Consider the following 25773-nt stretch of genomic DNA (forward strand, 5'->3'; position numbering starts at 1 on the left):
GATAATGATCCATAAAACATTGTTCATATATATATATACATATATATATAAATACATATATATATATATATGTATTTTTATAGGACTATGAACAAATAACCTTTGTTTCTAAGATCTAGTCGTAACTTAACATAGATAAATGTATCCTTCATGTTTTTTTATTCCTTTACGAAGAAAGAACGCAGGAAGAAAAGCGGCAGAAGTTTCGAGTTCTCTTTTGAGGACATTTCGATCGATGTTGTGATTCTTTTGATCTTCTTTTTTCATCGGTTGATGACGATTCTTTTTCTCTCTCTTTCTCTCTCTCTCTCTCTCTTTCTCTCATTCTCTCCCTCTCTCTCTTTTTCTCTCTTGTAGCCATAATTTTATTTTTACAGGTATACTCGCTGCATACAGATAAACTATATAAACCACTCTTTAGTAAATGATTAAGGTACCTTAATCTACACATCGCTAAGGGTACGGCAACGCATTTCCTCGTCAAGTAAGAATCCAGCTTGTCATTTTATCACGATCAGCGCTTTCTTCGTGGCTCCAATGAGAAATGCTTGCAATATATGATCTGATATGATTCGAATTCGTTGAACTACGGGAGTTTGGTCTCTTATACATATTACTGGAAAATAACTATCGAAGAATTTATAGAAGAAAATTGCTGGGTGGACTTTTCTTAATACTTAACGCAACCTTGTCTACTTAAGAAAATCACAAAACATTGATGGTAGAAAGTTCCAAGTTGTTCAACTGTCGTTTCGCTCCCCTCTTTTTTTTTTAATCGTCGACGATGCAAACGGAACAGTAATATCTGAAGTTGGTTTATTTATCTGAACCTGGAAGTGTGACGATGAAATGGAAGAGCTCTTGTCAACAACCGTATAGGGTAAAGAGACGTACGATTTGATCGATTAAAATTTTCCAATAGTATTATAGTTTGCGATTTCCTCGTATTCAACGAATCTTTTCCTTAAACTAGACTGTCGCTTTGACACGAAACGTTTCAGAATTTCAATGATCAAACAATCACCGAAAGAAAATATATATAATAAGATTACACCCGTTATGTTGAAAATCTCATTTCTCATGTTGAGGAAGAGATCACTAATTTGATTGCAATCCTCTAGGGCTGTCGAAGTTATCCGCAACTGCTTGATTATGTTTGCTTAATTACGGAATCACGGAAAAATCTCGTCATTCCTGTCTGATGCAAACAATCGCGCTCTAAAGCCTTATCACTGCTCGGATAATCAAAATATATGCGAATATGTGTATAAGATTAAATAATAACAATAATAGTAATAATAATAGCAACAACAACAACAACAACAACAATAATAATAATGATAAGGATAATGATGATGATGATGATGATGATGATAATAATAGTAATAAGCTGTAGAAATATTACAAATACATATAGTTAATGTTACCTGCATCGTATCAATAATTGATATGTAAATATTCTTTGATTATTGATACGGTGCATGTAACGATTCCGATGTGATTCATCATACTTATATCCCATCAGGCTATTTCATTTCGTCTCTATTAGGATAATTACATTACAATATTACAATAATAGATACACGTAATAAATTATGTAAATAATACATATACGCCTACGATAATAAATATTATGCTTAGCGAAATTAGCATAGGCAAAATCCGCGTATTCTTATAAAATATAAAACGTTCAATCTTTACAAGCAAAGTCCTTTAGTACCTTGGAACCACAAAGCTTCTAGTGCGACAACTTCGTCGAAAAAATTTCCATAAAAATTTTGATATTTATATTTCATACATCCGTTGCGATCCCATTCTTATTGGAACATCAATCAATGTCATTTAGAATTCTTCACAGATTGTTGTTTCAAGGTACACGAATATCGGTTATGCCTTATACGTATTTATCTTCGTTTTGGTAGATGCATTATGTTATAAACCGAAATTCATACATTTCCTTACAGATCCTTTATACATATATGTATACGAGAGAGAAATAGAAATCTGTGGTACGGATATTCGCAGCCCTAGTCTTTTCTCTCTAATTAAACATCGATCGTTGAGAATCGAGTCGAAGCGTTTTTCGAGGAATAATCATTATGAACGCTTATCATTTCGGTATGTCCAGGATTAGCTGGATATTTAGATAGAATTTTACGATGTTCAACGATAATGACACCTATAAAGTTAACTCCATCTCCTTGCACGTACGTCATTCATCCTCGACCACTAATCCTTTTTTCAGTAAAGTGGAAACATTTTATCGATAGTAAAATAAGCTTGTACGACTTTTAAGACTGAAAAGTGTTACACTTATGATTTTTTCTCTGCTGTTAACTATTATATATGTACAATGAAAGGAAGAATCTGTAACTCTAGGATCGATACACGTGATTGCGAGTAACCACAGTCGCAAGAAGACTCATATCATATTCGTAAATTAACTCATAGGGTTGTAGAAAATATTCTTAAATATTTAAAAATTGTTCTTTTACGATCACGTAACGGAAAGAGATGCCAAATGATGATTCGATATCTTTATATTTGTATATAGATTTTAATTATAAATAATAGTATACGAAGAACGACAAAATTCTCAAGAAATATACTTGCGAGTTGCAATCACGAGCACGATATGTTGGACAACATCAAAGATGACCGTATCCAATTCCAAGTTCATGACGCTATTATCTTTTACATATACGTCGCGTTTTTCACGACGAAGCCAGTTATTACCAGTAACCGTAAGTAGATTTTCGTTTTCTAATCGATTATACTAAATTGGACGATGCTTGCCTCTGTTCGTTTTCGTTGGAGAAAAAGAAACCGCATTCACACACGTTCTCATCAAAAATACACGTTTGATATGCTAACCGTATTTTTTTCCTCGCGATTAATAAACCCACACTTTGTTCTCTTGTGTGTACTTTTTTCTCTCGCTCTCTTTCTCTCTCTCTCTCTCTCTCTCTCTCTCTCTCTCTCTCTCTCTTACACACATACTGTCAATTCTATAAAATCAACTTCACATGGCGGATCTTATCTACCGTGGAAATTATAATAGAATTTCTTGTTTTCTATCTTTTTCTTTTCTTTGTTTCTTCTTTCTTTCTTTTACGATCAGTCATTGTCACCCATCTATTATCAACCGGATCGAAAAATGTCTTAATCATTATGCATCGTGGCGGTCAGCTCGACGCTAAATCAGCATCAGTTTTGGGCTAAATTTATATCAATGCGATCGAAACTGCCCGCGGAGTCAAGAACGTTTCCGGCGATTTAAAACGTTCCGAGGTTCGTTCGAATCTTTCCCCTAATTAATCCTAGGAAACGTAACTGCTACCGTCTTTACGCTAACTTAAGGTTAACACGAATATTTACAACGTCCTAAACGGTAATTAAGCGTTGACGATTAACATGCCCGGCCAAGAACTAATCGACTTTTTATTATCGAACTATGAGATATACGAAAAACAGTTCAATTTATTTACAAATCGTATTTGTAGATCGGAGATCGCACAGCTGTCTTTCCTCGAAGTATAAAAGGCGTTATCGCAATGATCGATATGCAAGAGGCAAACATTATTCTTCTAAATTTAAATGCGTTAAAATTGTTCACTTCATCCAATTGTGGAATGGAAACTCTGGCTAAGCTTTTAAACTAATTGGAAATTAAATGGACTTCTTCCTTATTTTACGAAGATACGTAATTCTATATTTCTGCTTTTCAATACATGCATGAATCACTGCACGGAATCAAAGCACCCGCGGGAAGTAATTAAAAAATTAAATGGACAATTGAATTTATCAATAAATATTTCCTCCTTCATAATCTTAACTGTGTCGTATGAGCATGTATTTATTGGGCGTGATATATTTTTAAAGGTCTCTACAGGAGCAACCGTATTACTCGATTGGAGTTAATCTTGGATTCAGCACGGTGCAATTTAAAGAGTAAAATCCAGACGTAGCTTTCTTCGGAGAATTAAAAAGGAACGCGATTAATTAACTAATTCTCTCAGAGAGCAATGGACGTTCTCGTTACTGTGCGATCTACGCCGGTGCCCGGACTCCGGAAGACTACTTGTAATTTTCATAAAACGCTACCACAAACGGACGGCCTGGTTTTCACCTATTCTCAACGACGCTAGAAAAAGAATCCATTAACATTGCACCCTACTTAGGAATCCTCCGTGGCGTCTACTTAAAAAATCTTTGCCCGTCTCGCGAGACAGATAGCAAACTGGACAAATCTTAACGAACCTTCTGAAACACGTTTCACGCAACGTTATCCCTACTATACGCGGCCATCATTTTTACGGTAAAATCGATAAGAGAGTTAGTATCGCGTCACAGATAACAAATAATACCGTGACTAGAAGAAATTTTCCGAATGTTCGATCGTCAAGTGCAATTTTCATCGAATAGAATTCTCGTACTATGTGTTTCACGAATGTTATCGAGTTCGAGTTTGGCTGTCATATTTTATACGCGTCGCGAAAATACGTGTGCAAAGAGTGAAATTTTTAAGGGAAAAGAAGAAAGAAGAGAGAAGAAAGAACGAATAAAGAAATCGACGCTTTATCGATCCATTTTTGAAGACTAGATTTCATAGAGAAGGGAGCACAGGAGAAAAAAGAAAGAGGATTAATCGATGAGATGGACGTAAATGGAAGCGAAACGGTTTAAATCTTTCTCGTTCGTCGAATCCTCGGGGCGATTCGAAATCCATCGATACTAAATTCGCCAAAATAGGTCCCAGATCTGGCATGAGACGACCCTGAATTATTTGTTAGGCATTTAGCTATATACAGAGGGGTGTGTTATCCTTAAAGGAGATCGATATGTCTCATTGGTGGCGTTGGTACAGGAGTCCCTGGACAGGGAAAACCGTGTTGCAATGTCTAATTCTTTTTTCGACTTATTCCTTCGCGGACAAGGATCCATTAGTCAACGCCATGACTGGGCCAGAACTTCCCCTCGAGTTCGTGTCAGAGTTGAGTTCCAAGGACGAGTCCTGCAACGTACAAGGCAAGAGTAACTGTAGTAATAAAGGATACGGTACATTATGAAAATGATTAAAAGTTGTTGGTTCGTAATATGTTTCACGAAAAAGCTAGATAAAACACAAAGCTTGGTGAAATGAATTACGTATTAGAAGTACGAGTGGAACGGATTAAAATTTCTAGAAATATTTGATGAGGAAGAAATGCCTGCATATGTCTTAATTTTATATTGATAGTAAGTAAATAATCGCACAGCAGTTTTATTTTGAACAAAGAATGCAAAATATTTTCCACCAATTTAATATCGAACTTTGAAATCACATTAAGAATCAGAGAAGAAAGATTTACTTGGCTGGAACGCGTTAATAGTCAACCGTGAAAGCAATCGTATATCTCAGTGGTGCGTGAAGCTGCGGGAAAATCGCAATGAATTTTTCCAAGCGTGTATTACGACGTTGCTGTAAGTGCATCGCGGAGATCTTCGAGCTTGATCGCGAAAGCTATAACACGTTTACGTGCGGTGATTACGCGGATACGACGGTTTCGCAAGACCATTTGCCAATGATTGTCTCGGTGAATGCGAAACCGAAATGGCACAACCGGCTACAGGAGCATTCGGTCCCGTTCTGATTTATTGCGGAAAGGAAGCTTTCCTCTCGCGTTACCACGCGCGTGTTGATGCCTTTATGACGATACCGCGATGATACTTGTCATCGAACGGTCGTTACTGCCTGTCATTGTACGGATTTAGATCTATCATTGCGAAGAAGATATTAGATGGCGAAGAATGACACCGTTTTAATGTTACAACAATTTATTTCGTTCTGAAATCGGGATAATGTCCTGTCAAATTTGATTTGAAAAGAACTCTGTTACCTTGTTTTTTCTGCAAAAAGATAAGGAGCTTTGCAAGGGAAATTGTATTTTGAATTACAATATTAAAAATCAAATTTGTAGCGAGTTAATTTTAATTTTAATTCCAATTTTCTCTAATGGCAGAGTTGAAATAAAAATTAGCAGATCTAAATATCTTCTTTTAATTATTTGATATCATTAAATCTCAAAGGGAACGAGTTATTATAAAAGGCCGACTGAAACCAATAATATGATATAAAAATGAATGAGTTTGTATTCGATTCAATTATGCACAATTCATACTGTGCTTTGCATGTAAAATTAATAAATGTGACTCAATGAAATAAAGGAATTCAATTGGAATTTAATTTATCCACTTTGGAACACCTGAATATTACATCTACCAATACAAATGTCGACAATAAACGCTTTGCAAATCAAACTAACATTTCTCTGAAATTCTATTACTTTATATTTGCTTTCCCTTTTGAAGTGGCATGTGATAGAATATTATTCCGATTCCAAAGTAAAATAAATTTTTTAAATATTCCGCCTATGCTAAAGTATGTTGACAAATATGTCCGTAGTTCTCTCTGATTACGGGTTTTACAATTAGGAAAAGACACGCATAATGTTAAAAATTTACTGTGAATTGATGCGAATTCCATGATATACATATCTCAACATTTGTACTAACATCAACGCTAACAAAATCCAATGAATTGATATTTATTATAGTTAAGGAAACACGTATCTGTGTGATCCAAATGAATTAAATAAAATTTAAGGAGGAGAAAAATCGAGCAGCACTTACAATGCTGAGGGCATGCATGATACAAGCTTGTGTGGTATTTTCAACGTGAATCAGCTCGTCACATTCTTCATGGTCCAGTCCATTTACATCAGATCGTATCTTAATCGGTGACAAAGCTGCTTCATTGTCCGTTGATTTGCCGCTGTCAGGGGACGGCAATAATTCGTGTCCATCCAGATCTTCTTCTTCTGCGCGTTCTTCGCAATCCGATGCTTTAGTTTCCTGTTACAACCATTATAAAACGAAACGACTCTTTATATCGGTCTAGATATCTTTTTCAAACGTCAAACGAAAGAATACAAAGTGAAAATAATTGGGATAAAGATACGTATATGTACGAAATAACACACGAACAAAATTACACAAAAGATATTATATTTAAAAATATCCTTAGAATCGGAAATATGCGATCAATTGAGTGCTCTAGCTCGACCTGCTTCACTCTTCTTTTGTGCTGAGATAGTAAAACGACAGGCGATAGCCCTTGCTTGATGCGTATTATACTACTATACTAGTGATAGGATCTACATACCTTTATCCGGTTGACTGACCAAAGCGCATCTATTCTACTTTTTAAGTTTTTTATTTAATCCTCTCTTATCTGCTATATATTATATTTATTATTATATCGCATGCACCTATTATTAATAGAGTATTGTTTACTACATATACTAGAAAATTATTATATATGTACATAATTAATCCTTTTAATGATTATTTTTATTATAAGAATTAATATATATTAATTCAATGTGCTGCGTAAATTTAGAGCACTCTATTTTAATGTCTTTGACGATGTCACAGAGATTGATCTCGATTCACATTGACTGCATGATTAAACGGAAAAATTATATTACACCACAGGAATGTTGAATAATTAGGGAGCGGAATCACTCTAACAAACGTTTCTAGCACGCAGCGTTACCACTTTAAAGTGCTCCGATTGTTAATATATTAATAATTATTCGCAATTATTCGTACATACTTGCAAATTAATTATAATTTTATTTTATAATTCTGGGAAAATCATTTCTGAACACTTACTCTGAACAAAATAATCATTCGAAAATCTTTTAAATCCTTCGAACAGTATATATCACACTCAAGAAAAAAAATGGAAGAAATAAAACAATTTTAAGTAATAACGAGAACAAAAGTTTTCCTATTGCCAAGAAAGTAGAAAATCACACGCTCGATACAATTAATAAGAGCGACGATAGCAAGAGTGAAAATAATAAGGAGGCTCTCGAGCGCTGAAATCCGAAACAAAAGTTCCAATTGCCTGATAGCTCGATCCGTATACTTCGTCCATGCTCTGGAGTTGACATATCGACAGAGAAACATATGATGAAGTAATATTTTTCCAAGTCGTTCGTCGTTCCCTACAGCGACAGGATTTCGTTCTTTTGTTACAGAGTTTCATTCCGTCCGTTCATAGCCTTGTCTTAAGCACTGAGAGCTTGCCTCCTGACGATATTACGATTTGCCGCGTTTCCTTCCTTTTCAGCAGAGAACTTATATTCTTTAAATTGACTGCCACTGTTATTATTGCTTCCTGTTGGACGTATTTGAGTTCTGGTTTTACATAGCTCGTAGGAATTTCACCAGCAATACCGCGTCTTTTTCCTCTTTTTAACACAAATCGATGCAATGTCTTTGAAATATCAACAAAAAGATCTTGTAGTTAATTTCGACACGAAATGCTGGCAATTGTAATAGAGATTTTATTTTTATTTCGAAAACTTCTTTTATCGAATCCGGCAGAAATTTTCAATCGAACAAAATCCATTATTCCTACCATCATTTTTCTTCACGTTCAGTCGATTGAGCAACACTAAATGAATTCCTTTCGAGAAAGCGAGAAACTCCTTTCAATTGTTCCTTCCAATATCGTATTTACAGTGAGACTTTCGAAGCTGATCCATAAATCCTCGCACGATTTTTAACTTTAAGTATTAAAATAGAGAAAAAGCTAGGGATTAATATGGAATTCTCGCAATTTCAGGAATAAAGAATGAAAATTCAGCTGACGGGATGGACGTTCGCGATTATGATGGTAACTAGGTCAGAAATACTTCCAGAATTAAAGCTATGTGAATAGTCGGTGTCGTATTTTCTTTTCAGTTCCTTCTCATCCAAGCCTGCTCATTCTGATAAGATTGCACAGTCATCGTTCGCTACTTCACATTTCAGGATGCAACAAAAATAACGGAACGGAAAATCCATCAGAACGAAATTACTTTTCCGTTAGGGAATTTAATTTCCACGTTACATACAAAATATTAGTTAATAGTTGTGCAAGTTTTAGTTTTCATTGCTGTTCTTCAAATATTGCTGTCGAATGATGCGTTTTTTTTTTGTTATTATTCCCGTTATTGAAAACGAAGAGGAAATTTTTACTAGTGCATTTCGCAATTTCGCAATTACTTTGCCTTTGGGCATTTTTATTTTGACAATATATAATATGTTCAATATTTATTGTATCGGATGCAAGAAAACTAAATTTATCTCAATTTTCATATATATTGTTATATTCCCAAGTCGTTAAGTGCAACTTTTTTTTTGACAGAACGCAATGAAATAGAACGAATACGTTTGTTCTGCTTTTGATGAAACAATATCTTTGCAATATGTCGGAAACTCACTTGAAAATCTTGCGGTGACGGCGATGATTCCTTCTGATGTTGGTTTGGACTTTGCGGAGGGCTGGGAGCAGATCTGGGACTCTGGGGTCGAGTTCCCAGCTCGTAAATGTTGATCATGTGTGCTGCCTGAGCGTGAACCATCAATTCCCATGCTGAAGGGAATGATACCTTGCAGAGAACGCAGAGCAGAGCTGTTGTAGAATCTCCTTGGAACATAAACATAAATGCATTGTGTGTGCGTGTGTGTGCGCGTGTTTGGTAATAACTTAAATATATTCTGTTTGCCAAAGCCACGATAGTTACTAACAATCTGTGGTTTTATTATCTGAGTAAATATTAGCTCGAATTTTGATCAATTTCTTTGAAATTTTAACATAACATACAAATTAAGTTGGTAATTGTAATTGTAACAGAATCTGCGCTAGAATTACTATAGGATTTTACTGAAAATTTATTAAAAGTTTTTATATGTTTATTTTAACCTTATCTTTATTAATAGACTGCAAAGAGCTAATATTTCCGTCCTAGTTCTAACTTCATTTTCAAAAAAAAAAAAAAAAAAGAAAAAAAAAGAAACATGTAATTAACCGCTCCACATATGTCGTATTCGTATAAAGAACTCGAATTCGTAATAATACGATGAAAATTCCACTTAGCAAGCAACAATTCAGTTCTTTTAAATCATAATAATATTAAACAAATATTAAGTTTAATATTAAACAACAATACTAAACTCGGTAAACTCTAAACTCAGTTGTTTTCAGTTTACAAACCAATGCAGATAGAACAGTTAAAAACTAGAGAGACGATACGTCAAATGGAGGGAAGCAACTCGCAACAGCATCCGTAGGCAAATTTTACGAACAGCAACAATACTTCCTAGGCTTTCTCGTTTCAATTCCTCTATCCTAAACAAATCGTGGACCATTGTACCGACGCAGCTGCGTTTTCCTCGGTAAATGTCAAAGTACAATTCCGCTCGCGAGAAGAAAATCGAGGAGACACGAGGAAAGAGGAACCGCTCTCAGGATCGGGTTCGAATTTCATTTTTACAACCGCGCCATTCGAAGCGCGATAAGGATAACAGAGGGAAAAGAGGTGGCAACGAGACGAGGATAAGTATTTTGAAACCGGCTGCGCCCTCGAATTTCGATGAAAGCTGGATCTTTATTGAAAAATTTCTTAAAGGCGAAAACGTAGCTGTGGAATTCGTACAATTCCGTTTGGTAAAGCGCAACTCGATCGCGCACTAACAGACGCGAACGTTTTCGTTCACCCACTAGAGTACAGAGGAAGCGGAAGGTTCGCCGGGCAAACTTTTCTTTCGAGTAGGTACGTACTTGGGGCTGTTCCATTGAAGGTGTGACATTTACATGTGAACCGTAGTTTGCAGTAATTCCGCTTGTGCTCGAGCAACTCGCCTAGGTCTGTAAACATCTCTCTACAGTTGCCACAGATCAGGATATCCGGGTTGCCTGTAACATAGAAGTCACAAACTGATTTTCCTTGATTTCATTTTAGTTTAATTGCACTTTAATTCGTCCCTTTCCTTTTTTTTGTATATCGATTTCGCGAGAATGGTATATTCAGAGGAATCTTGTTTCTGAAATAATTGTTCGCGATCACTTTGAAGTTGGATTAATTTAACTTTTTGAAAGGAAATATGAAAATACATCTTTACTGTTCGTTTCATTAAGAGAGATAATGGAATGCAATTCCTTTCTTCCTTTGCTGTTTGTCAGTAAAATTGTGGATAGTTGATGCGATTACTGGCGTAAAAGTAAAACTCGCTAAGCACGTTTGAAACTTGAATTAGATTTGGAATATAATTTTCCCGAAGAAGCCCTATTACCCGGAATAACGGAATGAATAATGGAATGGTAACATTTTTCAAATATCACATCATACATAGCTTAACGTCCGAGAGTCAGAAGCGTCAAAATCAGAAGCGTCAAAACTAGAAGTGGTATATTTTTAATTTAAAAGATAGTTGGTGTACTAAATTTTTATATGAGTTACTGTAAGCTGCACTTAAGCGCGGAAGTAGTATCAATATTTTATTTTGAAATAAGAACTATTTATTAAAGAGCATTAAATATAGCAAATAACCAGGTACTATATAAAATTCACAGAACAAACCTGATCGAAATCCTAGCCGTTTAACATTTATTAAAATAACTCATTGGAAGGAAGAGCACGCGAATAGAATGAAATTTTCATCCCTACGGGATAAATAACTTGCGGAACATTAGCTATGAGTAAATAATTATTCAATTACGGAAACTTCCTCTCTTCATGCTTACGACCGATAATTCGTAATTTTTTAAATAAAAACGTAAATGGAAGCTCATTTTCCAACATCACTATCTCGCTTCATGACAAATAATAACGTTCTCCGCCACACTCTACCATTTTTCTCCGTTCACTATATTTAACCGATCATCTTCACGCGAGCTTGCTCGTAATTTCCGCGTAATTAAAGTACGTACCGCGCTGAGACAAGTGTCGACGACACGTTTCCCTCACGCTAAGCTGTTGCCTAATACGGGAAACGCACGATCAACTTACGAACGAATTAACAAACTGTACTTTCGCGTGGTTTCGAACGACTACTCCTCGAACCATAACATGCTCGAGATGCTCCAACTCAAACCTGTTTCTAGCCAAAACATTCCTTGTTTTTCCTTTCTTTTTCTCCGTTTCCAACTTTGATTACTGTTTCGTCTATATGTCGGAATGTAAAACGGTGATACTTACTGTAGACTTTCAATTGGTTCAAATCCGGAACAGTGGCCGTGTTCGCAGCTGGTTGCTGTTTCTGTTGTTTGGGATGTTGCGATCGAGCCGGTGGCATTAGACGTGGTCTTTTCAGTGGTGGTGCCAAACGGGGTGGAAAAGCAGTCGACGCATAGTAACTGAAAATAAACTTGGATACTAAGTGTCACAAGATATCCCGCCGCTAGGAACGATGAATAATTGTTTCGATGGCAACGTCATTGCCTGAATATTTAACGGCGGCTCTGGTGGTGTCGGCAGACGACTCGTTTTGCGACGGTTTTGGACGAGTTGGTTTATAGGATAACATTTGCAGTACACGTATTTTACAAAATGGTAAGGCCGGCGTGATTTTTCAATCATGTTATAAAAAACGATACGTTTAAACGATGTTCTTATAAATAAAATCTTTGGTATCTTATATAACTAATGAAAAGAGAATTTGGGTGAAAAGAAAAGAAATCGACGATGTCACCGAGATATTAGGGAATAAAAATCGAAGAAGAGGGAAAAGTCGAAGATTTAGAAACTTTTGCTGGTGATTTGGGGCGCGAAAATATTGTAAAAGGGATAAAGAAGGTAGAAACTTGGAAGATTTCAGAGATGATATATTAAGTAGTACAGAGGACACGAAGAGAGTCATACCTTGAAACGTACACTTAATATATTTCAAACATTGTAATATTTATATACAAATTTTAAATAAAAGACAAGTTTGAAATGAGTTTCATTTGTCTAAAAATAATTTTGCCCCTGCTGCAATATCACAAGCCAAGGTCAGAAATATTCAATTACAACGGTTTATAGCTCGCCTAAATCGCGCGTACTTTCATTTTTACGAGGAGCACCGTGCACGAAAGGTTTGAGAACGGGTTTCCAGAAGAACGTACAAATTGTACATTTAATCAACTCATTTAGACGCAACAGCACGGCGGAACGTGTTTGCACGCGAGTTGCCTGGGTTTCCCTCCCTTGGACGCCGGTGTCGTTTCGATTAAAAGGCTCGAGCGAACGGCTCGCGTCGAATTTCTAATAAAACGCCGGGCGAACTTGTCTTCGAGACGCTAATTTGCCGAAATTCCATCTACTTCCAGGTTGCTCACAACCGTCGACTATATACACTCCGATAAACACATACACAACTACCGACACCTCCGATAACGATTCAAAACGCGTCCATCTGCACGTCCACCTAACTGAATTTAATCGGATGTGTTTAGACTTTTGATAAAATCGATGCGACATTGTCGCCGTGCGACAAGCCACTTCAGAAACGGAGAACAGAGCTTGTACGGAGAGTTTTCGCCGCTTTGAGCCAAGTGGAAAGAGGTAGGGAGATAGGGAAGCAGGGAGAGAAAAAGAGAGGGAAAAAGGGAGAAAGAGAAAAAGAAAGAAAGAAAGGAAGAAAGTCAGGGTGGAAACAAGAGGAGCAGAAAAGAGGAATCGCAACCCCTCGCCGTCGTATTTATCCGGCTATGTATTTCCTCTGTCTGTCCTTGCTGCTTTCGCTTCGTGAAACCTTCGTTGAAATAAAACTTCCTCTTCTTTGCTCCCTCCTTCTCTACTCTTTTTCAACCTTGTCTAGTCTTCTCTCTCCTTCTAGTTCTTTCCTATTTTTTTTTCTAGTTTCACCTTTCTTTTTCTCGTTCCCTTAGTTCGTTTTCCTTTTTCTTGTTTCTTGAGAAACGGTTGCAGGGCTCCTTCTTTCCTGTTTAACGCGTCTTTGTCCCATCTGCTTGTTTACGTCTCGCCATTTTATTCCGTTTTGTCGTCGTACCAGAACGGAATTCGTTTTTGAAGACTAGAGAATCTTTTGATAACGTTTAGTTAGAACAATAAAATAATTTAATTGGCGAGAATTGTTTTTCATTGTCACGCATTTCGGAAGTATCTTCTTCCCGTTATCTTGGTTTGAAATGCTGATTAAAAAACTTTTCGCTTAACTAATGACGTTATTATTAACTCCGGCATTCTTTTGTTCGCCACCCTCTTTTGTCGTTGTTCTTTGTTTGCCGCGAAGTTGCCAGCGTATAGTTTTCATTCCTTTCCTTTCTACAGCAACGGCCCCCTTTTGCTCTTTTCATTTATTTAACTTCATGTACAAGAGTTTGCAGATTTCCACGATTCTCTTTTCCCGTTCCTTTGTGTCGCTATAAATTTCTATTTCATCGGTCCGTGCAGAACTGCCTAAAGCGTGGCCCACTGTTTCGTATAAAATATCGCGTATTGAATTTATTTCCCACTCTTTTAATTTATAAAACAATATCGAGCCAGGAAGATGTAAAATACTTTTACGATAAATATTACATCAAATACCGTTCTTTCAATATTTATATCGTGCAATGAATAACAATTTTCATGCGACATTCCAAAAAGCCATACGTAATCATGAAACTAACAGTAATTTCCGTGCAACCAGTGACGATAGAAGATTGCGAAACCTGACAGACAGTTCCTTAAATTTCGTACCATGGCCGACCATTCGTTTACTCGATCCCCCTTATTACTCAAACTGTCCGCCATATTAAATCATCCCCCTGATTTCTCTGCTCCCATTTCCATACGTTTTACCAGTCATTATTTTTCGTTCTCCTCGCGTCATTTTCTTCCCTGACATACGTTCCTTTCTCCGTTAAAATCTTCCCTAGACCCGTGCCCAGTTCCCTTTTTCCTCCTCCATCGTGTTCCATCCCCCTTGGCAATAGCGTGACACAAGAGACATCCACGAATTCGTGCCTTCGTGGCGTTGTTAAAAGTTCTCCACGCCGACAGAGTTTCACTCTGTTTCACTTTGAAACTTTCGGATAATAAGCGCGAAACTGGCGCGAAAGAGAGGCGTAGAGAGAGAGAGAGAGAGAGAGAGAGAGAAAGAGAGAAGGAGGGAGAAAATGAGAGAGATAGACGAGGAGGACGTAGAGGAGTGAACGGCGGAGCGGAAGGGCTGCGTTAAGGGCGGGCGTGCAACAGGGAGGCAGTATCATCTACACCGGCACTTCCCGTCGTCTCGACTATTTTAATTTTTTTTCAAGCCACCGTCCAATTATTGGCGACCGCAAAAGTCGTCCTTTGTCGAGTCGCGACCGCCTTTTGAAGTGGCCCCTTATTTCTTCCTTTCTCCTTCCTAATGTCTGCGACGACTGATAAGAAGAGGCGGAGACAGAAGAGGATGGAACAACAGGCCGCTGCTGTCTTGTTGAGCGTCGCATCCCTGCGGAGAGGAGTAACGATCGTCCCTTAGTTTCGGAAGTTCGATGATTACGCGCCGTCTTCTCTAAATCCTTCGGCTGGTAGCGCGGTAATATAACCGGTGATAAACACATCCGTGACGGAACTTTACTCGGTGCTTCCTCTGCCGCTTAAAGGTTGTCCACGAGCACTTTTAACTAACGAATCGAATTTTCGGCGTCGACGCAAGCCGTGATATACTTCGATAAGAGAGACGAGAACGATGTCTACTTTTCAACGAAACGTTAGATACAAGCTGCGATCTGTTAAAATTTAGATAAGGTTATTACGGCTAAGCAATTCGATTAAGTATATCTTTCATGATCTTGACGCACGTTCTGAGATATAAGAATTTCAAAAGAATCCCTCTTTCTCGATTACATTTACCAGAGTTCATCATTTTACCGCGGAGGATGAGGTAAAAATCAACCGGAAAGTTGCACGTTATATTTTCGATCTAATTTCCAGCAAGTCGTGTACCTTTCGGAATCGCGTTTAATTTAACAGAGAACGAACGATTCAATTTAAATCTTACCCGGGCATCGTCCTTTTACTGGGATCAGGAATCTTTTCCCATGGCGGATGAGGAAAAAAAACCGAAGCTTCGAGATAAACCTCTATTCGTTTAAATATAAGCCCGGCGCGAGACAGCCGTGGGACAAGGGGCGATGGAATAAATCGACAGATTTTCATCAAGAAGTAACCCTTAGACAGCAACCTCCTCGTGCGGCCAAGGAGATTCGACCAACGAGGTCTGTGATTGGCACCCCTGACAATTATTTGTTTTCCACAAATCACCGGGGAACGTCGTTTTCCCTTCTCCGGGGCTTTTCACTCTTTTTGTTACTCTCGTTCCCTGCACTTTCAGGTGCGCATTTAGCCTGTTTGTGACATTTCCGCGACGTTGTGAAATAGAATTGTAGAAGCTTTCTAAAAATGTAGGATACGGTATCATCGTTTGAAATAAGACGAGAAGTTAACAAGCTAAGTAAGATAAAAAGCTAATTTGAGTCATAACATTTTCTATTATCCTCCGCTTTTCTCGAGTTCACTCGACTTAGCTTGTACATCATACCCAAGATAAACTTGCGAATAATAGACAAGCTTTGAAGCTTTTGAAATAGCGTAAAAACAGATCGTTGTCTAGAAATAAGGCTTCGTTTTATAAAAAAGATCTTACTAAACAGTTAAATTATTAAAATTTTTTTCACATAGTGATATCGTTATCGATGAGTTTATTAATGTGAACGTATACTAACTGATTGATGCACTAATCGATAGAACGGGAAAGAAATTCATATTAAGAAAAGATAAATGGAGGGTAAATCCGTGGATAGCAGTGGTGATTATTTCCTCTCGACGAATCACACGAAACATTACGAAGCCGTGTAAGCAAGGGGTTTCCGTCCCTCCTATTTTTTCCCTAGCCATATACTTTCAGGATCAGCAGGAACCTGGCTGCGACGTTTCGAGTTATATCGCCGCCAACAATGAGTCATTGTCAGAATTTCTGAAATAGAACGCAAGCCACCCCTGTCAACTTTATTTCGAGCAATTTGAGCAAGTTCCGCCGCCAGCTAGCAAAGATTAAAAAGGTTTGTTAAAAGGTGCCTTAATGGACGCTTTATGACCATTTAAGACTGGAATATATCGAACGTGGTAAAAGGACTCGTAGTTGAATGTAAATTCTTTTAAAAAACTTTCCTATTATGTTTCAATGAAATTGAAAAAAAGAAAAGATCATTCATTGTTTCATGCCGATTCTTTTTTAACATAATTACTTTCACATAGAAAGATTAAACGATTTATAAACTAAGCTATTTCATTATACTTTATATGAGATATGATGGAAATTTAATTATCTCCACGTTTAAATTTATCTTTATGCTTATCCTTAAACAAAATTAAATTAAATTCTAGAACAAATATAACGCGAGTTATAAGAGTTATTTATTTTATAAAATATTCGTAATTTCGTATTTTTAACAGGTTTTTTCAATTTCATATCAATTTTCAGGTATCCTTTATCGTAATATTATAAGCCTATTAGTGTTCCACCCGCGACGCTTAACCTGCACGTGTGACAGCTTGCTCGGCTGAATGAATTTTAATGAAATCCGGTATTAGAGGGTTTGGGTTAGTATTTATCCGACAAATTCAAGTTCCGTTCACGTTGTTCAATCTCTACACATACGTGTCCAGGCTCGGGTTGAACAAAGAATCGATTCCAGTCCACACTCACTTACATTTTACTCAAATTACCAAATAAAATGTTTTACAAATAGGAAGCAGAATTTTAAAAATTATATGGAGTCCTAGGATCTTCTACTTTTCTTTCTCCGCTTTGTGATTATAAAGAAATTGTAATCTTTGCTTCTAAAAATAATATTTAAAACATTTTATCGCAAAGGATTTTACATCGTTAAGATAATTTTAAAACATTTCTTTCTGACATCCAAAAATATAATAACTATATATCATCAATGAAAAATATTTTTTCAAATAGCGAAAGTAAAAGATTTCTTTGAAGATTCATATGTATAATAATTCTATTTAAATTGAAAGTTTCGAGGCACACGTTTACGTTTAATGTAATAGATCAAATGTTCATTAAAAACGAATTCGTTAATACAAATCTGAAATCGATGAACTAAAACATACGAAAATTTCATTATTTATAATCCTCTTTTCGTGCAACTGCGTCAACTAGATCGCTTTATCGTTGTCCCAGGGACACAATCTTTTTGTTTTATTTTGCTTTCTTCCCGTACCATGACAGTAGAGAAACTGCTACAATGTGTATGCGACAAAACCTGCCGCCTATATATTTTACTATCACAAATATTACCACTTGGACGGTTCGTGGTCCAGAACGCACCCCCATGCCTATAAATAATATTTCTGTCGGAGCTTTCAGCGGCGTTTTCCCGCAATTATTGCGTTTCTCATAACCGATGTCATAATTCTATCCGGTAACAGGGCCATTCGTAACTTCTGTCAGTCCAGTTCATTTTAATGTTTCCTTTTTTCACTTGTATATCCTATTTTTTGCTTTTTCCAGCCTTATGAGTCTCTGTTAAAAATAAAACAAAAATAAGAAAGGAATTAAAAGGACAGAACCTTGATCTTATATCTCTAACGTTCGCTGAAAAATAATGTGTATGATTCAAAATTATACTTCCTTGAATTTCTTATGTTCATTACGTCGAAACACCTATTTATATTCATGGTCCTTTGTTTTCCTCTCCACTGTAAAAGATGGTCATAATTTTTACTTCACGAGAGTTTAAGGTGCACTGCAAGGGGCGTATTAGTTACGTGTATTAAAGCTGCTCTTTTAGCACCATTTTTTTTAATGCTACAACCTTTCAGAAGCAACAGAATTTGCATAACAAAGATGAACAAGTTGCTCGGAGTTACGGAAATTTCATTGTTCTGTTTGTCTGCAAGTAAATCGTATATTATCATCAAAAAGGACATTCGCTATAACTATGGCACGATAACAAAGACTATTTGAAGAGAATGTTTGTACTTACGAGTACACTTTTACACACACACACACACACACACACACACACACACACACACACACACACACACACACACACACACACACACACACACACACACACACACACACACACACACAAACACACACACACACACACACACACACACACATTTAGGTATATATATATATATATACCTAATATAAATAGAATGTTATTTTTTCGCAATAATACATGATCCATTTAAAAAGATCTGTGTCTGATCGGGTTAAGAAGACAGAAGCACGATGACGTCATACCATTGATCCTTATTTCAATCGTAACCTACATACGTCAGTTCTAAATATCGAATGAGAAACCTTTGGTTAGTGAGAAGGATTATCTTTCGAAGTCCTCATAAAGATTTGATTTCGCTACCTGACATTCACGTAACAGTGGATCTAATAGAATTACTAAATCGATATCAGTAAACCTATAACATGTTTCCTGTTTATACTTTCTAATATGTAGAATAAACATTCGAATAAACCATGTACGATAAAAGGAAAAAATTTCTTTTCCTCTTCATACGTCATCTTATATTCTGCAAAAGACATTCTTATCACGGCGGCAGTTTATCTTGTATAATGTTCAAATTATCACAGTTTCATGAGTATTTATCGTAACGTTGGTGGTACATTAAATATGCATTTGCGCATATGTATGCTAATTAGTAAAAAAGAATAGAATAGAATTTTCGGGAATTTGCTAAGATTCCACGTGCTGGGCAAAGAATCAGGGGAAATTGCCGCGAGCATTATGTATGCTCCCTTTTCCCATCTCATTTCCTTTCACGAGGAAACTTTTCACCAGCGTATGATAGTTTTGGGCCTGCCTCGGATTTCTACGAGCAATTAAAGAGTGCTCAGGAAGTTTCACCGCGGAACGATGGAAGGAATTATCGTGGAATCTCGCAGCTACTCTTTCCCTCCTTCTTATATCTCGTTTTCAGAATCGAGATTTCTTATTTGATTACTTGAGTAGGCTTGCCAGCAAATCCTTGGATTATCTGTCCACGTGCGCGGGCCGATCTTGCAGAATTTTTGTTAGAATTTTAGAAAAACTACAAAAGAAGCGAAAAGGAGAAGGATAAAGAATCAAATAATTAATAAAGCTATGTATTAAATGTTATTAGAACGTAATATGTACTATGTTTGAATACCAACTTCACACGGAATCGAAATTTATTTCTTCAAGAGCGGAGATTTTCTTTGTTCGACGTCAACGAAAATCAAATTACGTGTCGCCTGCGAAAGGATTTTTATCCCTTAGCGTTCTTCTAGATCAAAGGATAAGTTACAAGTATTGTATAAATTGTAAATTCCATTCACCATTTCACCATATTATTGTGTTTTACTCAGAAAATTTTCGTCTCTTCTGGTATATCATTCAGATAATATTGTTAAAATTATGCTTTGAAATAAACTAAACAAAATATATATTTTCTTTACACCAATGAAAGCAAAGATGATCCATTAGAAAGCTAGAAAAGATTTCTATCTCTTTGATTATTCTTAATCCTAATAAAATAATTCATAACGATTCTAGACATATACCTAATAAATGTTTTATACACACTAAATATATTATGACATTTCTGACGAGCTTCCTTCCTCTCACATCTCACTCGTATCTAAAAATACGCTATTATTCCTGAAACTGCAATGGGTAACTGCAGAAAGGTCAATCATTGACGTTTTTCCTTTTATTTAAGCACACGCTATAAACGATACTGTATTAACAAACCGATTTTAAGTATTCACATATGCTTATGTAATATCACATGATTGTAATTCAGCTGTAGTTTATCCATTCTTAAATATTGCTTTCTACAAATCGTCGTCCCAGTTCTTAACTGTTTTAACTCCATTTTTCAAAAAAATGTAATGAACCAATTCACATATGTTTCATTGTTATGAAAAATACAAATTCATGTTTCTACTTAGAAAGCAACAAATATTCATTTCTTTAAGTCCTAACTATACACAACAACATTAAACTTCATGAACTTTAAACTCAGTTTTCTGAGTTTACAAATTAGTGGAGATAGAACATTTAGGAACTAGAGCGACGAAATATCTAATAAAATGAAACTTGCATCAAACGCAAAAATTAGTAATATCTTTGCAATTCTACGGAATTATATAGCTCACAAAATTGTTAATTAACAAAAATTGCACAACTGTAAGATAATTAGTATCGTGAATGCGCATCCTGTCAAAGGGTCGAAATTCCACGTCTAAAGGCTCGGCACGACAAAGAAACCGAGTTGTCGTCGAAGAACGACGAGCTTTTTGTTAGGCGGCTTGTATGTATGTTGGTCGTTACAAATTAGACGATAGGCGTGCAACGTAACACCAAGTAGTTTGAAACTGGCTGTTAAACCAATGCAAATTACTGCAAGACAATCTCCGGTGTTGCGGGTGGAGGCGAAAGAGGCGTGGACCAGGCGAGAGTTCGTCCTTTCTAATTACGTATCGCAACCCCCGAGAAAGAGGATGGAAAAGCTTAACCAACTTTTCACGAATTAGTACTGCCCTGACTGTGCCCTGCGAATTTCACGTTTCGTAACGGTGTTAATCTCTAACCAATTTCGTAATTTTCGCCTGTGTCCTTTCAATGAATGCTTCTAGATTTGCGGTTTTGTTGGCAAAAATTCATCGCCCCTTTAATCTTTTAAAGCATAAACCGCTCTGAAAATATTTCATTCGACAGATTTTGTGGAAAAGTGGTACAGGTTCATTTTCATGGTACAGGTAACTACAGTTCTCTTAAGTCAAAGATTTTTGTCAGTTGTACCAATATTTTTTTAAACGTCTCATTTTGTTAAGGGATGGTTAATGTTGAAATAAAGGATAGCTTGGTTAAATAGGACGTAAGATGAGATATTAATTTACGGGAAAATCGTAAGGATCATCGATAACGTTAAACGTGGTAATTAAATATGACGGGGAATTTTGTTAACAACGTTTCATGTATGACCTGCAATTTTACTACAAATTGGATATAATGTAGGTGTAATACCCTGGTGTATACGCAAGAAAGGATATCGAGTTAATCAGGAATATTCATTCCTCCGGGTATCGTTTCACAGCTACGATTAACCTCTATTTCGTACTCGTGCAACACAGAGATTTATATCACAAGCTTATTGTCCGCAATTTCGCTCTTTACGGTGTACGATATCGTCAGTAATTTAATTATGTAATCTATAATTATTGTCATAATGGACTTAAAAATCTCCACTAATAAGAACGGATCGATACAACGAGAATAAAATCGAGTTGATATCCACGATATAAAGATAATGGAAATAGATATAGAAACCCATATGACGGTCATAAGAAATTTATGGGCAGATTAAAACACAATTTTCACAATTTCTTTAAATGCCACGTTCGCACCTATGTATATTAATTTACATATACGTCCTCTGGAATGAGAAAGAAAACTAATTTTACCGGAACGCTAGGATCTGAATACTACTAGAATTTTAAGGAATTTTATTAGACATACGCAAACTTCATTTCTGCAAATACGTTTCAACTATTTTCTAATTAAACTTAACAGCTATTCTGTTCCGCTACATAACAGAAAATCGTTGTGTTATATAATTCACGAATGAATATGGATTTGTTAATAGAATCGTAATAAAATGAATGAAATAAAATCATACATCGCATTATTCTTATCAAATACCTATCCATAAAGAGGCATCAAAGTTATAGCATATATGATATGTTTTTAGCGAGATATGAGTATCTCGAAAGATACTAGTTCTTTGAGATGGAACCCTCCCAAAAGGGTAAGTGAAAAAGGAGGAGATAAATCAGAGTACGAAACATGAAACGACATCAGGGCAAGTGTGCATCTAAGATCTCTATCGCGTATTAACGACGTTCAATTAAGTAAATGGCCCTCTTGTGAATTTTCTCTACCTCGAACCCGGAAGATTAATTACAAATTGAATTGGCTATAGGTATAACGGTGTAACGACTGGCTGCGTTAGGGTGTGCACACATACGCAGAAGGGTGTCAGGTTAATTAGGGACATTCGTCCCTCAAGACATCGCTTTGTGACTAGGAGGCTTAACTGGACACAATGCATCGTGACACCTAACAGCACCCTGGCCTATAAGCTTGATCCCCATCGACATACATTAAGTGCACGGATTTCAGATGTCTATCTGACCTGTGTCAAATTAAGTGTTACCTGCCAGAAACGTCAAATTTAATCGATGCGAGAACGACACTGGTTTCCTGTATCAACCGTGACACGAAGGCAGCTATTAAAACGTAATGCGGAATTCCTTCTTCTTATCCAATTATCCTATTATTTTTTTATTCCGTTCTAATTATTGCGTTCGATGGATCAAGAAAATGGTAAATGATATTTTTATAAATTTTATTTTATTTCTTTTAATTTTTTAATTTTTCCTGTTAGTAGTAGTTCCTATTTTTGGGTAACTGTAAGACAGAAGTATTCCATGGGAAAATTATTTTCTTTTCATCTGGAGTTAATGATCAGTAAGTTCACTTTAGCGTGAATTCAATCTGTTCAAAGGATTATAACAACCTCTTTTAAGATAAAGAATTCGACACAAAGCAATATAGAGGAGGCAAAGAATTTCGCAACCATAAACAACGCTTTATCTTCGCCTGCAATGGAATAACCAGAAAAATTCAACTAAAAGAAGGGCAAAGCGAAACGCACGGCGATAATTTCTCATTCGAATATTCAGCGCCATTCTCAGCACATAATTTCTCGATATAATAGTTTTCCGTAAAACTGCTTGAATCGCAAAGCAGAAACGTAGGCTCTTAATTCCATTATAAAACTACTACAGGCCGGCGATATTTTAAACTGAGATCGAACATATCTGCAGTTAGGTTCCATAAACGGGTGATAAATAAAAATTATTTAATAGAATTGAATGTATTGTGCAATTTTGCACAAACCAATATATATAGTCCAAAAGATGTACAGTTAATCAAGCAATGTGGCATAATCACTGAATAATAAATGCCTTTGATACAAATTAAATATGATACTAGAACGATTGGAGGAGAATGATAGGTGTTATATGTAAATGTTGAATTTTTAGAGTAGTCTATAGTCGGAGTGTATAGGGGGCGAATGAAAGTGTAGAGAGAGAGAGAGAGAGAGAGAGAGAGAGAGAGAGAGAGAGAAGGATGAACGAAGAAGGCTTGGAGGGTGAGGTAAACATAGGAAATAAGAGAAAAATGTATTTCCGGAAATCCATCTGTTAGACGAGGACTATGTATAATAAATACAATAATAAATAAACTAATATGATAGTCCAATTAAAAAGAGAAATAAGACGATTACAGAGTATTAATAATAGTCTGGCCTGCAAATAGTAAAGATCTTGCTTTTTATGATGCTTTTGTTCTCAAGTTAAGATGCTTTGGGTTTCAAGTTAATACGTCCATTAGTTCTTAAGACGTAGAAGTTTAAAGGATACGTATAAGAACATCTTAACGGTTACTAAACTTCTATTGTGTCTTATTTTTTTTCTAAATACGCTGATCAATAAACATACTAATTATTTATAGAAATTTATCGACGATCAATTTTATTATGCCTGCGTTAGTTTGTAAAAAGTTTTGCTCGCTGTTTAATAATATTAAAGAACTCTTCTACAGGCTTTTACTCGTATAATGCAACGATTGCAATTGGTTGCGAACTGCTAACAATAAATTGAACGTACGACTTTCATGAATATAACTTCAACAATATGCGTTTGCAAAGAACGAACTTTATCGTTGAAAAGAAACAACCTAGCTCGGTAGCTCGATTACATGGGAATGGTTTAATAAATAAAACAAGTCGCTTTGAATATTGGTTCGTCCTTTTTTTATTCCTCCCTGTATACGCAGGTACCGTTTTCCTTTTATAACGATCGACGAAAATAAAATGTGCACAAAATTTATACATACGGCTTTGAACTTTACGATCGGATCACGGTTCCTCTCAATCTATAATCATTAAATTGGTCAGAAATTCCTACACTGTTTTTAATAGCGCTTTTAACGTTGCTCTCAGCCAGAACTTTTACCGCCGTGCAGATCCTCCATAGTAGTTTTAAACTGAAATGACCATTTTTGTACGCACTAATACATATGAAAAGGTTAGCTTTGTGAGTGGCGCACTTGTGAACGCTTAATTTTACCAAGTCGAAATACGATAATTTCGCTCGGGATTTGAAAAGCACCGTGAGTTATACACTGAGCAAATTCGAATGCATTCGGCAATATTATTCGTTCAGTCGCTCATTTGATATAAAACCGTTTGGATAAAAGGTAATGTCCTAATGAGCTCTTTTCCGAGAAAAATGATTCCAATTCTATGTATTTTTTCACATTTTTCATCAATTTCGTTATCCATGGGTAAACTAAGACGTAACCAATAACAATTAGAAAATACCAATTAAAACCATGTAACTAGGACTGTAATCGTGAAACTCACGGGAGAAACTGGAATAACGGGAAAAGCAACTAAACACCCAAGTGATTTCCAAATACAATTTCCCGACCACGGATCATAACGGTAGCAAGACGGAACCGAGAACAGGATCGAATTGATGATAAGCAAGAAAGTTAATTGAAAGCAGATTTTCAAGGTGTTCCTATCCCGATGAGCTGGTTTTACCCGTGTGTTATTCACACGGGGAAACCCGTGGCAGTTCATATAAAACGCGATGCAACGAGTTTCGCTGAAAAAATTGCCCGGAAATTGGCCGCAGATACACGGTTGGCCAGGAAAAAACAGCCGGGTGCAAAAGTGAACTGGGAAAAATAGGTGGAGTGGGAGGACGAAACAAAATGCAACAACGAAAAGCAGGATCGAAAAAAAAAAAAAAAAAAAGGCAGAAAGGAAAAATATC

The 25773-nt window shown here is 36.3% G+C and overlaps 1 protein-coding gene across 3 annotated transcripts in view; it reads right to left on the reverse strand.

The window, feature by feature from the left end:
• Positions 1-57: 57 nt before the first annotated feature.
• LOC139992606 (uncharacterized) overlaps positions 58-25773 on the reverse strand; it is a 248876-nt gene continuing 223160 nt past the window's right edge. For all 3 annotated transcript variants that reach the window (XM_072013566.1, XM_072013563.1, XM_072013565.1), the window contains 5 exons: positions 12075-12232; positions 10658-10792; positions 9318-9523; positions 6673-6894; positions 58-5014 (listed from right to left, as the gene is read on the reverse strand). In XM_072013566.1, the coding sequence (XP_071869667.1) occupies positions 4919-5014; positions 6673-6894; positions 9318-9523; positions 10658-10792; positions 12075-12232 (817 nt within the window). In that variant the 3' untranslated portion in view covers positions 58-4918. The remainder of the gene's footprint in view (positions 5015-6672; positions 6895-9317; positions 9524-10657; positions 10793-12074; positions 12233-25773) is intronic.

The sequence above is a fragment of the Bombus fervidus genome, chromosome 12 (genome assembly GCF_041682495.2).
Source record: "Bombus fervidus isolate BK054 chromosome 12, iyBomFerv1, whole genome shotgun sequence".
Taxonomy (NCBI): domain Eukaryota; kingdom Metazoa; phylum Arthropoda; class Insecta; order Hymenoptera; family Apidae; genus Bombus; species Bombus fervidus.